The 13,739-nt window shown below is 41.9% G+C and overlaps 1 protein-coding gene across 1 annotated transcript; it reads right to left on the reverse strand.

The window, feature by feature from the left end:
• Nucleotides 1-5,591: 5,591 nt before the first annotated feature.
• Nucleotides 5,592-13,480, reverse strand: ASIP (agouti signaling protein). The gene is given in 4 exon segments (XM_009584607.1): nucleotides 5,592-5,782; nucleotides 7,458-7,483; nucleotides 7,486-7,512; nucleotides 13,267-13,480. Coding segments are annotated over 4 exon segments (411 nt in total). The 5' UTR covers nucleotides 13,448-13,480; the 3' UTR covers nucleotides 5,592-5,605.
• Nucleotides 13,481-13,739: the final 259 nt, after the last annotated feature.

Raw genomic sequence — 13,739 nt, forward strand, 5'->3', positions numbered from 1 at the left:
AGGGGGCGGTGAGCGAGCGGCTGTGTGGTTCCTGGTTGCTGACTGGGTTAAACCACAGCCATTTTAGGGCTCCCGTATTTCAGCCCAGGATTTTATTGCAGAGGATTTCCTGGATAGAAATATGTGTGCATATGCCATGCAGCAATTGTAATATTTTTTTCAGTTCACTGAAAAATCTTGCAGAAATGACTAGAGCCTCTTTTTTTCTTCTGGGAGAGGTGGGAGAGGGACTTAGCCATATGTTGGCCATCTGCATATTATCTGAGAAGTTTGCCAATAAAATCTTTGTATTACCTCCAAGTAATCTGCAGGCCCCACAAATTTAACAAGGGCACTTTGAAAGTGATTGATTGCTCTTTCAGGCAGCCTGGTGTGTCTCTGGCCTTGTGCTGCTGCTCCAGATGCGAACAGTCTCCTATAGGTCCCATGTTACATCTGCCAGCCTTGCATGCGTGTTCCTGATGTGTCTAAGATGGCACTGGGCACTTAGGCTGATGCTGCTGAACTGGTCCTTTTGTGAAAGTCAGTTACCAGTGGGGAAGAAAAAAGGGAGGGGCAAATGTTCACACCCCTCTTCTTAGCTCCTTCAAATATAACTGTGCAAGAAGCTGAAAATACCTTTGTTGATTCTGGAGGACCAGAAAAACCTAAACTAGGCTGACAAGCCAGACTGACATTTGGGTGTCTTGGCCCCCAGATCAGGGTAATTTGCTGGAAGGGGATGAAAATTCCACCAAATCCTCTCTAGGTATACAACTTCTCTCACTGTTGTTCAATGTACTGGAAATAGCTAATCAACAACAGAACTGCAAGCTCCTGCTGACTTCAGGATCCTCAATATATTGTTGGATCTGAAGAAAACAGGAGCGTTGTTAAAGCGTGTTAGATAAGCTATCAGCAGAACATCTCAGGATCTCTAATCTGGAGCTTTCTGGAGCAGGTGTTGTCTTTTTTGTTGTGGTCAAGAATGGCATTAAGCATGTTATAAGTACTGGGCTATTACAACAGGTCCTGTAGCTGGCTGTGTATCTAACCTGGGTGAGGAGCCACAAGATTTTGCTTCCATTTTACAGGCTTAAGGAGCTACTAAGAGTGAGGAGATGCATTGAAGGTCTATTGTGTGTGTTCCCATGCTTTGTGCTATACCCGTGTTGACAGGAGGTGATGATGCCATTGAAAAATACCTAATGGAGCCTGGATACTGGCAAAATGAAAGCTGAAACAGCTCATACTGGAGATTGTACAGAGAGAGATGAAAGAACCGCTCACGGAGGGCCAATGTGTGGGCCCACCTGTGATGCACCCAGTTGCATTATTATGACTATGTTGTGACTGGCTAACCACAGCCTTTAGCAGACTGGGGGACTTCACTCATTGCCTTTGGTGGGGTGCCCATCAAAAGTGACATGAGACTTTTTCTGATCCCCACAGTTAGAAAAGCATGCAGTGGTTGACGTGGTTTGCATGTGACACAAGAAGGAATTATTTCTTGTCAACTATTAAATATACTACAAAAATCTAAGATAAGGTTTGTTTGGAAATGAGTAGCTATTTGCTGTGCACTTTCAGTTTTGGAAATTAAGTGTCTGTGACCAATCTTTTACAGGTATTACGGTGGCAATTGGGATTTTGCAATGCAGTAACCATAGCAGGCCATCCCATGCGTTTTCTTCTGTGTGTTGGAGATATCTGTGTGGAGAAGGCTGTCCAGAAGGGCACAGTTCAGAGCTCAGAAGTAGACAGAAAAAAAATCTGAAGTGCTCATGTGTTTGTTAGGGGAGTCTGTTTTTAATGATTTTCTTTTTCAGCCCTGATTCTGCAACTCAGTCATGCCTCTGAGGATGGTGGATGTGAATTGGTCTATTTAGTGTGTTTATAGAGTCACTTCTGGCCATAGAATGGTCTAATTCAACTTGAAATGCTTTGATGAAAAATGTTACAATTTAATGCATTTTTGCATTGGCCCTGGATGTCATTTGATGTCTACACCCGTACAGTGAGTGACCTCAAGACTGCAGTATCATACAAATAGCATGTCCAAGAAGCACGTTTGCCATAGGACTAAGATGATGTAATTTTTGCACTGTAAAATAGAGCTCCCACAGCATCAGCTTTGGGCACGGCATGTACAAGTTCTTCCTTGGCTCCTCAGTTTGGTTATACAAATCTCCATCTGGTTCTCCTATAATCCATTTCATCATGAGGTTAGCGCTATCTCTGCATCTCAAAGAGACTTTATTGAATCTTTCATCACCTTCAGCCAAAGCAGCATCACAGATACTGTTTACTCATCTATAGAACTTGGCAAAAGGTCTACCTTCCGTCAAATCTTTCTTTCTGTGAGAAGACCCTAAAGACTGACATGAGGAGTTGTTTGTTTTCCTTCTGGGGTTTCCCAGACAGTTTCAGTAATTAGCTTGGAAAACTATGAGTTTAGAGCTAGTTTGGTATAGTCATTAAGATGTTAATTCTACTATTTGTTTTATCCATCGGGATAAACTTGGATTTTATGGTCTTTGAGTGTGACAATAAGCAATCAAGTCAGGGCTTTGGGTGGGAAAATACAGTATCTGTTTTAAATTCACACAAGACAGGTAATATTCAGAAAAGCTAATAGTGATTTATTTGTGTTTAATCCTACTAAGCTGTAATTAGGGTAAAAATCCATTAGTCTCTAGGAGAAAAATGACTCTGTCATGGAGCATTACTGGGTCTGTCTCTAAGCCTGAATTCTGATAAGTTTTCAGTGGAGACATTTTGGTATGTGGCAACTAAAAATTAAACACTTAAACACTCCATCTTTGTCATGCATATGTTTTATCTGTGTGCTGATAACATTTCAGATAGGTCTCTTAAAGAACTCTTACACTTACAAACAACTCGATATAAATATCTGTTCAAACTAAATACAGGAAGCAAATATTAGGTGTACATGTTTTACTGATTTCTGTATCCTATCAATACCTCATGCAATGTGATCTTTACTCAGACAAGTAAAGTCACTAAGGCTAATAACAATTTTGGAGTACTTGATTATATATATTCTTTGATGTGATAGATGAATGGCAGAGAAAGCATAACGTCTTTCTAATCAATTCCAGTTACAAAAAAGGCTTATTAATAAATCAAATTTGTCCAAATGCACTACATGTAAATGCTATATTAAAAAGTACATGCATATGTGTTGAAAAACAAATCCCCTCATTCGCATATGAAAGGATCTTTCCTCTTCCTTTATTGCACGCGTGCACCATCCTGTACTTTCCTGGTTCAGCTTCCATGTCTCTAGCTCCTCGTTGTGGGTCTCGGCATTTTCTATTTCCTTAGCTGACAGTCGCAAGCTGTGGCTTACATTTTCATTAATGATCTGGATGATGGGGCGTCGTGGAGGTCTGCATGTGACACAAAACTGGAGGGCGTGGCTGATACGCCAGAGGGTCGTGCTGCCATCCAAAGGGTCCTTGACAGTCTGGAGAAACGGTCTGATCGGAAGCTCATGCAGTTCAACACGGACAAGTGCAAAGTCCTGCACATGGAGAGGAACAACCCCATGCATGAATGTATGCTGGGGCCTGCCCAGCTGGATCGCAGCTTTGCAGAAAGGGACCTGGGGGTCCTGGTGAAGACCAAGTTGAACATGAGCCAGCAATGTGCTCTTGCAGCAAAGGAGGCAAATGGTGTCCTGGGCTGCGTTAGAAGGACTGTTGCCAGCAGGTCGAGGAGGTTATCCTTCCCCTCTGCTCCGCACTGGTAAGGCCACACCTGGAGTACTGTGTCCAGTTTGGCGCTCCCCAGTACAAGAGGCATGGACATACTGGAGAGAGTCAAACATCAGGAAGCATTTATTTTTTTTAATATGGCAAGGCTGACTGAACACTGGCACAGGTTGCCCAGGGAGGTTGTGGAGTCTCCCTTCTTGGAGATATTCAAAAGCTGTCTCGACATGGTCCTGGGCAACCAGCTCTAGGTGGCCCTACTTGAGCAGAGGGTTGGACTAGATGACTTCCAGAGGTCCCTGCCAACCGCAGCCATTCTGTGATTCTGCAAAGCTGGAGTGGGAGCTGCTGTCTAGAGAACAGCTGTCTGATTTCTGGCTCTTCTTCCTTCCCTTTCCTCTCCTCCTGCTCCCCTCCACCCTCGTAAAATATAAATTTTTCTGACCAGCTGGACAGTCTGGTAAGAAAATGATATTGTTTCCACATGAGAAGTTGTTGTGTGATTATTTATATGATTTTAGTATCAACCAAGGACAATTTCTTATAGTTATGAGAATTTTGAAGCAACTTGACGGTAATCTACATCTTTACCTAGTAAAAGAAGGGGCCAAATTCTGTTTCCTAAGCCCGTTGTAATGTATTATTCTTCCTTCTCATGCTCTTTTTATCATAACTGAATGGCTTACAGATTCCAGAGCCAGGATATCTGATTAAAAGATATACTTATGTACATTTAAAAGAATTCAAGCTTGCATCATATATGGCAGCTGATGTATTTTATAAAAGATAAGGAACACAATGACATCCTGTCATCATTTGGGCTCTTTCTTAGATTAATCTCTGTCATCTAGATATACCTCTAAGATGAACAAACATTTCTGTCAGCATCTGGCCTATGTTTTGAGCTCTGGGCTTTGGATTGATTATTAGAAGAGAAAGAAGTTCATATGGCTTGAGCCCCTTTAGAGTATCACCTGTATCATCTTTGCCTGCCTGGAAGATTTTTGTAGCCCTCAGCCGTGCCTAGAAATAAATCAGTAAAGAAGTTTCCTTTCAATTAGACCTGCACAGAGCATCAGAAAAGTCAGGATTGGGATTAGAAATTCATTGTTAGAAAAATCTGATTGTGAAAGCTAGAGAGCGTTGGTAGGGACACCGGTGCAGTCATCTAGCGGGCAGGTGGAGTGAACATGGAAGATGTGGTTTTAGCCCTGGGAGTGCACATGGCTCCTGTGGTCACTGGCGATAGCAGTGGGATGAAGGGAAAATACTAAAGTCAAGAAAAGCCCATAGAAGAAAAAAGGGTACAGGAGCGGGGGAGAGCAACATTGTAGATACAGAACAGAGGAGGTAAAAAGCAAGAGCTCGAGTCTGGCAGATGAAGAATCGTCAATGTTGGGGACAGCTTCTGGGTCTGCTCCCTCCTTGCTCTCCTGTGACCTACCACATCTCTCCGGTTAGTTTAACCAAGAAGGGGTTTCCTCCTGTGCCATCTTGGATAACTCAAGATTAAGGCAAAGACCCTTAAGAACAAGAGAAAGACGTCTTCTAGAAACCCATTTGCTGCTACCTTGAGCTTCATCCATACCTTCAGAGCTCTTTCTGAGCTTTTAAGGGTTGATACAGCATTCGATAATTTTTTTTTTTTCCTGCAGTCACTGCTTGCATGCAGTACATGGAGATTGCCACCTAAATTCCCTGAAAAAACCATCCTGTTCATGATAGCATTCACCCCATGAAATTTAATGGACAATTTTTTTTAAGAGGGGCAAATCCAAGCTGCCAGCTTCAAAGCTCTCTACTTTGGTTGCTGTATACATGGGGCAGTTTGAAATATACATTTGAGAAGCTACTGAAAGACAGAAGCCTTATTGTGTTCCCAGTTTGGCTTAGCACTTTGGGTTTAAAATTAGACATCGGCAGATGGTCTGAAAAATGTGACATTTGCACACAGCACAGTAGTTACAACATGAATTCAAGTGTGGTTTGCAGGTTTTGAAGTTTGGCACACAGTCAGCAGCTGGTATGGGCCTTGGTTTTGGAGATATCTTCAGTTCAGCTTTTTTCTAGAAGAAAAAACATGAAAATTCATATAAACATAAAATGACTATGGGTCAGAATAAAGCATAGGTGCAAAGAAAGTGAACCATGGGAGCTTCTGGCTTGAGATGAGTCGGAGGTTGCTAGCAGTGAGACCTATATTAGTAGCAATATAGAGATGTGGTGGGACTGGATCATGGGAAATGTCGACTGGAGACCAACTTACCGAGCAAAATGGTAAACCTCATGAGCCCCACATTTTGAGCAATTAGAAACATGACTGGATAGAGCATTGGAAAATGCTCTGTAGGGAAGAATGTGGCAGCAGCAAAGAAAGGGATGCAAGAATCTGCAGACAACAAGGTTATCAGTAAAACAAAGTAAGGAATTACTCTTGGATCCCCAAACTTTTCAAATGAAGGAGTGAAACCTCCCTGGCAATCTGTGGGGCTGGTACCCACTTTGTTTCCTGAGCTGTGAGGCTGAGAGAGAGGGAGGTGACTTGGCAATGCTCTACCTCGCATGGTGTGTTCGTCAAGCTGCCTTTGGAGCTCAGTAATCCTTTGTGCATCAGATTTGTACATGGGAATCCTTAACTGCAGACACAGGTAAGTGAGCTGAAAAAGATCTCTCAGCCTACCCAAGGAGTGCTGCTTCTCTGACTGTGATTTGGAAAGGTGGAAAGCTTTGGGTTGATCAGCATGTGCCTGGGACCTGGGAAAGATCTCTGGAGCCCTCCAGCTACAGGCACCCTATGCACTTTTTTAACTTGGTAGTTTCTGAGGAGTTTCAATTTTAAGGTAAAATGTTCTGTGGTCTCTAAGTGCCTTAGGAGCTTTTAAGCCAAAATACTTTGATAAAGTTTGATCGTAAGAATGTCCTGCTTTGAGCTGAAGGTGGAACTAAATGATGTCCTGAGGCCCCTTTCAACCTGGATCATCCTGCGAATTTAGGAAGTCCTTTAAGGAAAGTTAACAACACAAGACATCAATTAGAAAGGAAAAGAAGGAGCTCTAAATGTTTCTGCTTGCAGCAATGACTGGTTTGGCTATAAATGGCTATCATGACATATTAAAAATGCTATTTTCTACGCTTCTAGACAATCTTTAAAATATAGGAGTCCAGCCCATGTAATACTTCACATTCGAGACCTAGCGTAACACATTAAGGAAATCTATCAGTCTGAATCTACTGATCTGATAAAAGTACTCATTAACATTTTCAACCAAATACCAACTTCTTTGTATGCCTCTTTTAATTTTTTGTCACCTGCAGTTAAAAATCAGCAGATAGTGAGTTTGTGCCCCTGGGCTGCAGAGCCTGTACAGTTAACCTGTACGGTGTGACTGGGAATGAAACCTCTTTATGGCAGATGCCTAAATAATTTTACAAATACTTAAACCAGCTCAAGGTTAAAGTACCTTTTGCGTAAGAGATGACTGTGAAAAACAAAAGCAAAATCAAAACCAACAAGACCCCCCCAAACCCAAACAATAGCCTCTAACTAATGTAAGATCACATAGTTTTCTTTCCACCGTTAATGTTTTGCATCTGTTTTTACAGTATTTAGAGCTTCAAACTGTACGTAAATTATTTAAATCGGGGAATGGCTGTAAAAGCCTTGCAAATGAATGCACTGAGGAAAACTACAGAAGTAAAAAACTGTTCTAATTCAACAAAGTTTTCTGAACAGGCACCCACCTTGGAAGATTTCTTGTCCTCTAAATGCTGACTTTCTGGGATCTTCTGGTTAAATCTTCAAAGAGAATAGCACAACATAATATTAAATCAATTTTACAGCACATGTTATTTAATTGAGATGCTTAATACTATTTTTGTGCGAGAGAAGGCAGATAACCTGCATTGCCACCTCATCGCTGCATGTTTTGCAGTGAGGATGTTCATCTCTAGGAGCCGTCCTCACTTTTTTTACATGTAGCGTGAGTTGAACTCGTGCCGTCACTGTTGCTCGTGTGAAGCAGAAGAGCGCTGATGTTTGTATTTTAGGAAGGCTTTTTTACACATTGTTTGGTCAGATGCGAACAAGGAAAATAATTTCAGAGAAATGAAATGAAAGGTCTCTGTGTAAAAGATGGGGGTACTTATGCACATTAGTCACATGAACAAAAATAGGAAAAACCTTTAGAATTCCATACTTTTTTCTTTTAAAAAGCGGTGTTACCTGCATAATTTTGGCGGGAATTAACAAGCGTATGCTGGTTTTCACAAGCAAAAAACTCTTTGCAGATTTGGCGTAAACTCTTCATCTGTATGACGCCACATTTCATTCTTCAGTTCTTTGTTCCTTTTTCACCTACCATCTTGTTTTACAAAACGTTACTTGCAAAGGTTTCATTAACGTGCCTGTAGCTTTGAAAGGTTTGTGAATATTTGTAGAGTTGAATCTTGGATTTAGTAAATTTAGGGGGGGGGTGTTCAGACTATGTGTGATGTAACTTTTTTTTCTTTAGATCAAATCACTAGTATTTGTGAACTTCCTCATGTTATCCTTTGAGGGCTAATAGCATTTACTGCAGTTGTTGTTGTTATCATATCAGCTCTAATGCTATTTATTACTGTATATAAACTCCATGACTAAGACTCATCTTGGCATCTAACACAGCAAAACTGTTAAAGTGTGAGACACTTCCCAGCTCACTAATCTGTTATGGTATTTTTGACACCTTATTCTTTGTGTGTGAGGTTTGTAATAAGCACTACCTGTATGTAGTGAGTGATTGGGATAAAAAATTTACATATGCCCACCGATGAATTGTGGCTCCTTGCCTATTCCAGTATTTGCTATCCACATCTTTTTGAATATTTAATAATTGCCAGGATTTACAGAATTACAGAATGAAGGATACATATTTTGGACTGTTTTGGGGGGTTTCATTTATTATCCTTGCATCGTTATAGTTAGGGTTATACATCTCTAAGAAACAGTGGGAGGAAAAACTATACTTCAAGCATGTAAAGATATTGTCACTTAATATGAGCATGCCTTAAAAAAGGCATTGCACTAACTAGGATTAGTGGTTTAGATCTGCTTCCAGCTGGCAGATTATGTTGGCTTTGTTATGCTGCCCTTTGAAACTTTCTGATAGTAACCAAGATGCTTGTAAGCCATTTAATTCCACGTTAATTTAACTTTCTATACAATTTAACTTTCTTTACAATTGTACAGGATTTTCTGGATTGCTTTGCCTATAAAATTGTTTTGATAACATTCAGTTAAAGGGTATATGATGTCATTAAACAGAGGTTTAAACGTTGGTATGATGTAAATGTGCTTTAATTATTCCAAGAAATTTGGTAAAGAAGAAAATGATGCCCAGTAGAGAGATGAGATGGAAATGTAGAGATGCTTTTTTTGACAGATGAGTGCTGTAATTGTCTCTTCTATAGTTCCTCTGGGTTGGGTAAAACACCTGCTTTTCTCAACTGGCCTCTAGTCTCGTATTCCTCATGCTCTACCTACCATGTTTTCAACAGCTGCCCAACTGACCAGCTCTTTACAAATCTCGTCTGTGACAATAGGGGAAAATGTAATACAGGCTTGTGAAAATATTGATAACACACACCTCTAACCCCTGTTGATACAACTGTGATTTGAAGTGCTATAAAAAGCATGTATTAGCTAGATGATTGCATGTTTTACTAGTTGATGCTAGCAAATCCTCTGCTTACCTTCTAAGATGTGATTCAACGCCAGCCTCAGGTTTTATTGAATTTGAGCCAGACATACCATCTTTCGATACCATGAGCACTGTGATTGATTGACAGGTGTGTAAACAGCTGATTGCAAATGAGTTTTATTACTCAAGTATGGCTACAGCAACATTTAAAAACTGAGCTGTAACATGAACGCCTTCATCTCTGTTTTGTGTAGCCAACAGGAAGGAACAGGACTTGGTATAAGAAAATGCCACTGAGATAGGAAGCTCTATCCAAAATGTTTAAATCAAGCTGACAAGAAATTTTTCTGTTAGCTTATACGAAAACAGATTATACATATCAGCATGACAAATTATAACTCATAAATCGTAAAGAAATTGACAGTATCAGGAGGGGAGAGGAGGCTGTGGTTATTAAAACACTCTCTTAATATTTGCTCTAAATTAATTGTTTCTGTGGTGGAGATGGGAAAGACCAGCCTCTCAGCTTCTAGCCCTGACACTGTTGTTATAATAAATATTACCATGTGCGGCTTCATCCTCGCCCCCGAGCGTTGCTGGGGTTTTGCTGGGGATGCAGGCAGAGGAGCAGTGGCAGCGCTGGAGGAGCCGCCTCTGCGCCCGCCCTTCCAGCTTCTGTCTGGCTGGTTTTTCCAGCTACTTTCCCCTGTTTGCATTAGTTTCTCCCATTTCGACCTGTTTCCATCCTCTGTAGGACTGTCTCCAAGGCAGTCCCTCCCCCTCTCGCAACTCTTCCCCGTCATTTCAGCACCCAGCGCCGTGAAGGGCACGGCTCCATTTCTTCATCCAGCTGCTGCGTAATGCACGGGGTCAGGCAAAAACCAGGGGAAAAGGATGGGCCTCCAGTTACGTCTCACAATACGCTGGAGTGAGGCAGGTGACGTTATTCCCAGCTCACTTCAGTGAAAATGATGAGATCTGCTGTCATCCTCCTGCTCTTGGCGCGAGGTATCAGCAGGGCTAGAAGGTCCCTTGGTCTGGTATCCTGAAACCCAGAACAACGTCAGTGCGTGTCCTTTCTCCTGCACCTTCTTCCTCCACCCATTTCAAAGGTCATGGCTATGGACTTTCAAACGCTCTTCACATGCCATGCATTAATGCATGCTTTCGATTAATTTATATTTATTTTATCAGGTTATAATTCAATTATTTTAGCTGATAAGTAATAGAGGTAATGTGGCTACTGGTTGTCTGAAATAAAACCCAGAAAGGTTTGAGCATGTGCCATTTCAGCTCCAAAATAAACTATTTCAAAACTTAGGCCAGATTCTATGGAATGAGAAAAGGAGGAATGATTTATTTCAGTTTTATTACTCACTTTGGATTTTTTCAATTTTCTTTAGGTGTGGGGTAGTGGAGGATCAGACTGGCCTCTCGCCTTTGAACAAGTGGGCTGCAGAAAGGCCTTGGGATACCTCTGGAAATGCCTCGTGCCCCGGGAAAGTGAGTGCAGCCCCGGCCAATGGTGTTACAGCGGGGTTTGCTCTGTACTTTCCTTTTTGGAATAGTCAGCCAAGACAAGCGGACTATGGAAGAGGTGAGTGTTATGCCAAGATCTGCTCTTTTGAATTGTTGCATTTTCAGTCTCAAATGTTCATTCTGTTTGTATGCGTGTAGGAGAAGAACGAGTGTAAAGGTGAGCTGGAGGTTATGCTGTTTGCTTAGATTCAGCCCCTTCATCTGCTGTGGATTTCTTTTCTTACCTCAGCTGATTGCTTCATCTCTCTGTTGACTATAAAATGGGAAAGCAGCGCAGCCAGGCTTCACCACGGAGTGGTGAGGATACATGGATGCTCTGCTCCTGCCGGAGGAGGTGTCTCTTGCAGACAACCAAATGGGGCAGAGAGGGAGGAAGGGTTTTTGTGAGGCATTGCAGAACCATCCAAAGCAAAAGGACTGACAGCGTTAGGGGATTTTTGCTATCTTGGATGTCTGCTGGCAAAGCAATATGGCATGACATAGCCTATCTGCCATGTTTAAGGCATGGGCACGTTTTTGCGAGAAGATACAGAAATCAGCTGAAGGGAATGTATTTTATATCTGTGATTTTAATTGGAATAAAAAAATTATTGGAAGTGTGAGGCTGAAGGTACTTAGGATCACAAAAGCCATGCAATTATATGGCTTGGGAGGCTGCAGAACAGCACAAGCTTTAATAAACTTGCAGTTAAACAACCTTGAGTTAACTCAGGATTCAGAGGTTCAGATTTCATTGGAAATGCATGTATGGGGCAACTGTTTCTCCTTAAAGAAATGTTGTCCTGAGCAAGAATGCAGTGAAAATACAGGAAACAAGGTAAGAAACCAACCTGCTTTAAGCAAACCAGACCTGCTGAGAAGGACTTGGGGGTACTGGTGGACGAAAAACTGGACATGAGCCGGCAATGTGCACTCACAGCCCAGAAGGCCAACCGTACCCTGGGCTGCTTCACCAGCAGCGTGGCCAGCAGGTCAAGGGAGGTGATTCTGCCCCTCTGCTCTGCTCTGGTGAGACCCCCTCTGCAGTGCTGCGTCCAGCTCGGGGGTCCTCAGCACGGGGCAGACATGGACCTGTTGGAGCGGGTCCAGAGGAGGCCACGAAAATGATCAGGGGGATGGAACGCCTCTGCTATGAAGAAAGGCTGAGAGAGTTGGGGTTGTTCAGCCTGGAGAGGAGAAGGCTCCGGGGAGACCTTATTGCGGCCTTTCAGTACTTAAAGGGGGTTTATAAGAAAGATGGAGACAAACTTTTTAGCAGGGCCTGTGGACAAGGGGGAATGGTTTTAAACTAAAAGAGGGGAGATTCAGACTAGATATAAGGAAGAAATTTTTTACGATGAGGGTGGTGAAACCCTGGCGCAGGTTGCCCAGAGAGGTGGTAGATGCCCCATCCCTGGAAACATTCAAGGTCAGATTGGACGGGGCTCTGAGCAACCTGCTCTAGTTGAAGATGTCCCTGCCCACGGCAGGGGGGTTGGACTAGATGACCTTGAAAGATCCCTTCCAGCCCAAACCATTCTATTCTAAGCAAAAGTCCTAAAAGCCTGTAGAAAGGAGCTAAACAAGAAAAGCTTTTTTTTTAGAATTATTAAAATTTTGACACAGTTATGAATGACATACTGCAGCTAACTATCCCCATATAGCTGCAAGTTTCTTGAAAGAAAAAAAGCTTAAATTGGCTTAAATTACATTGAAAGAGTTAGGGCAGATACTAGGAAATATTTTGTGAAGAAAAGAGTTAAGCATTGCCCTGACAAGGTTCTTCCCTAACAGGACAGATGGTCACCTGCCAGTAACGGTGGGGACATAGCTGGTTCTGTCTTGGATAAATGGATGACCTCTGGCTGTCCCTTGCAGTGCTCTTTTCTTCCCCTGGTTAAAGATCACTTGGCACACAGGTAAATTGAGGTTGTATGAATACCTTAGAGAACTGAGTTCTCTGCCACAAGAGCAGATCCTAAAAAAATAAAAGTTATGTTCACTTTTTCTATTTGCACTAGACTTTCAAAGGAAGATTAATGCCCGTATTAACAGAAAAACACTTCTCTTCAGCATAAAAAGACTTACAGTATGACAGGACCTGAAGTGAAATCTGAAACTAAAATAAGTTGTCTGATCTTTTTTTTTTTTTTCCCCCCACTCTAAACTGTGGTTTGCCACATTGCCGTTCTTGGATGCTGTGGCTGCATTGCCACTGCAGTTCTGCATACTACTAAGGCATTTGTATGAAATTGCAATGTTGCAGTAAGCTATCAGAATAATCCATATTAATTGACAATTGTATTTTCTGCAAATCTTTGTTAATTTGGCACCGAATGGCAGGTTTTACTAACCTACTATCGAGATGGGTGGGAGGTCTTGGAGATTCATTTTGTTGCTCCTTGACACGTTGCATTCTATCTTCTCTTCAATTACCATATAAGCATTGGCAGCTCTGAGCAAACTGTAGCAGAGCAATAGGCTTAGGAAGAGGTTCTTACTTTCCATCCTGGGGAGGAAAAATTCCATTGTCATGAAAACCAAAGTCGGTCAAAACCTGCATGTAGAAGAGACACAAGGATACGAATCTCAGCAATGGTGTTCTGTCATGTTGTGCAGCTTTAGCAACACACCTTTGACAATTCTTTTATTTCCAGCACTTTGCCTCTGATACCGGAATACCTAAGATTGCAGTTGTGCGAGTGGAAAAATGCTATTTCAAATACAACTCTCTTACATGGTCTTTTTTTCTTTTTTCCTGATTCTTTTCTCAAAAGGTTTATTTTCCCAAAAGCTGTAAGTGAATTCTCCTGAGTTTTACATGTTG

Source organism: Fulmarus glacialis, unplaced genomic scaffold (assembly GCF_000690835.1).
Source record: "Fulmarus glacialis isolate BGI_N327 unplaced genomic scaffold, ASM69083v1 scaffold15169, whole genome shotgun sequence".
In the NCBI taxonomy this organism is placed as follows: domain Eukaryota; kingdom Metazoa; phylum Chordata; class Aves; order Procellariiformes; family Procellariidae; genus Fulmarus; species Fulmarus glacialis.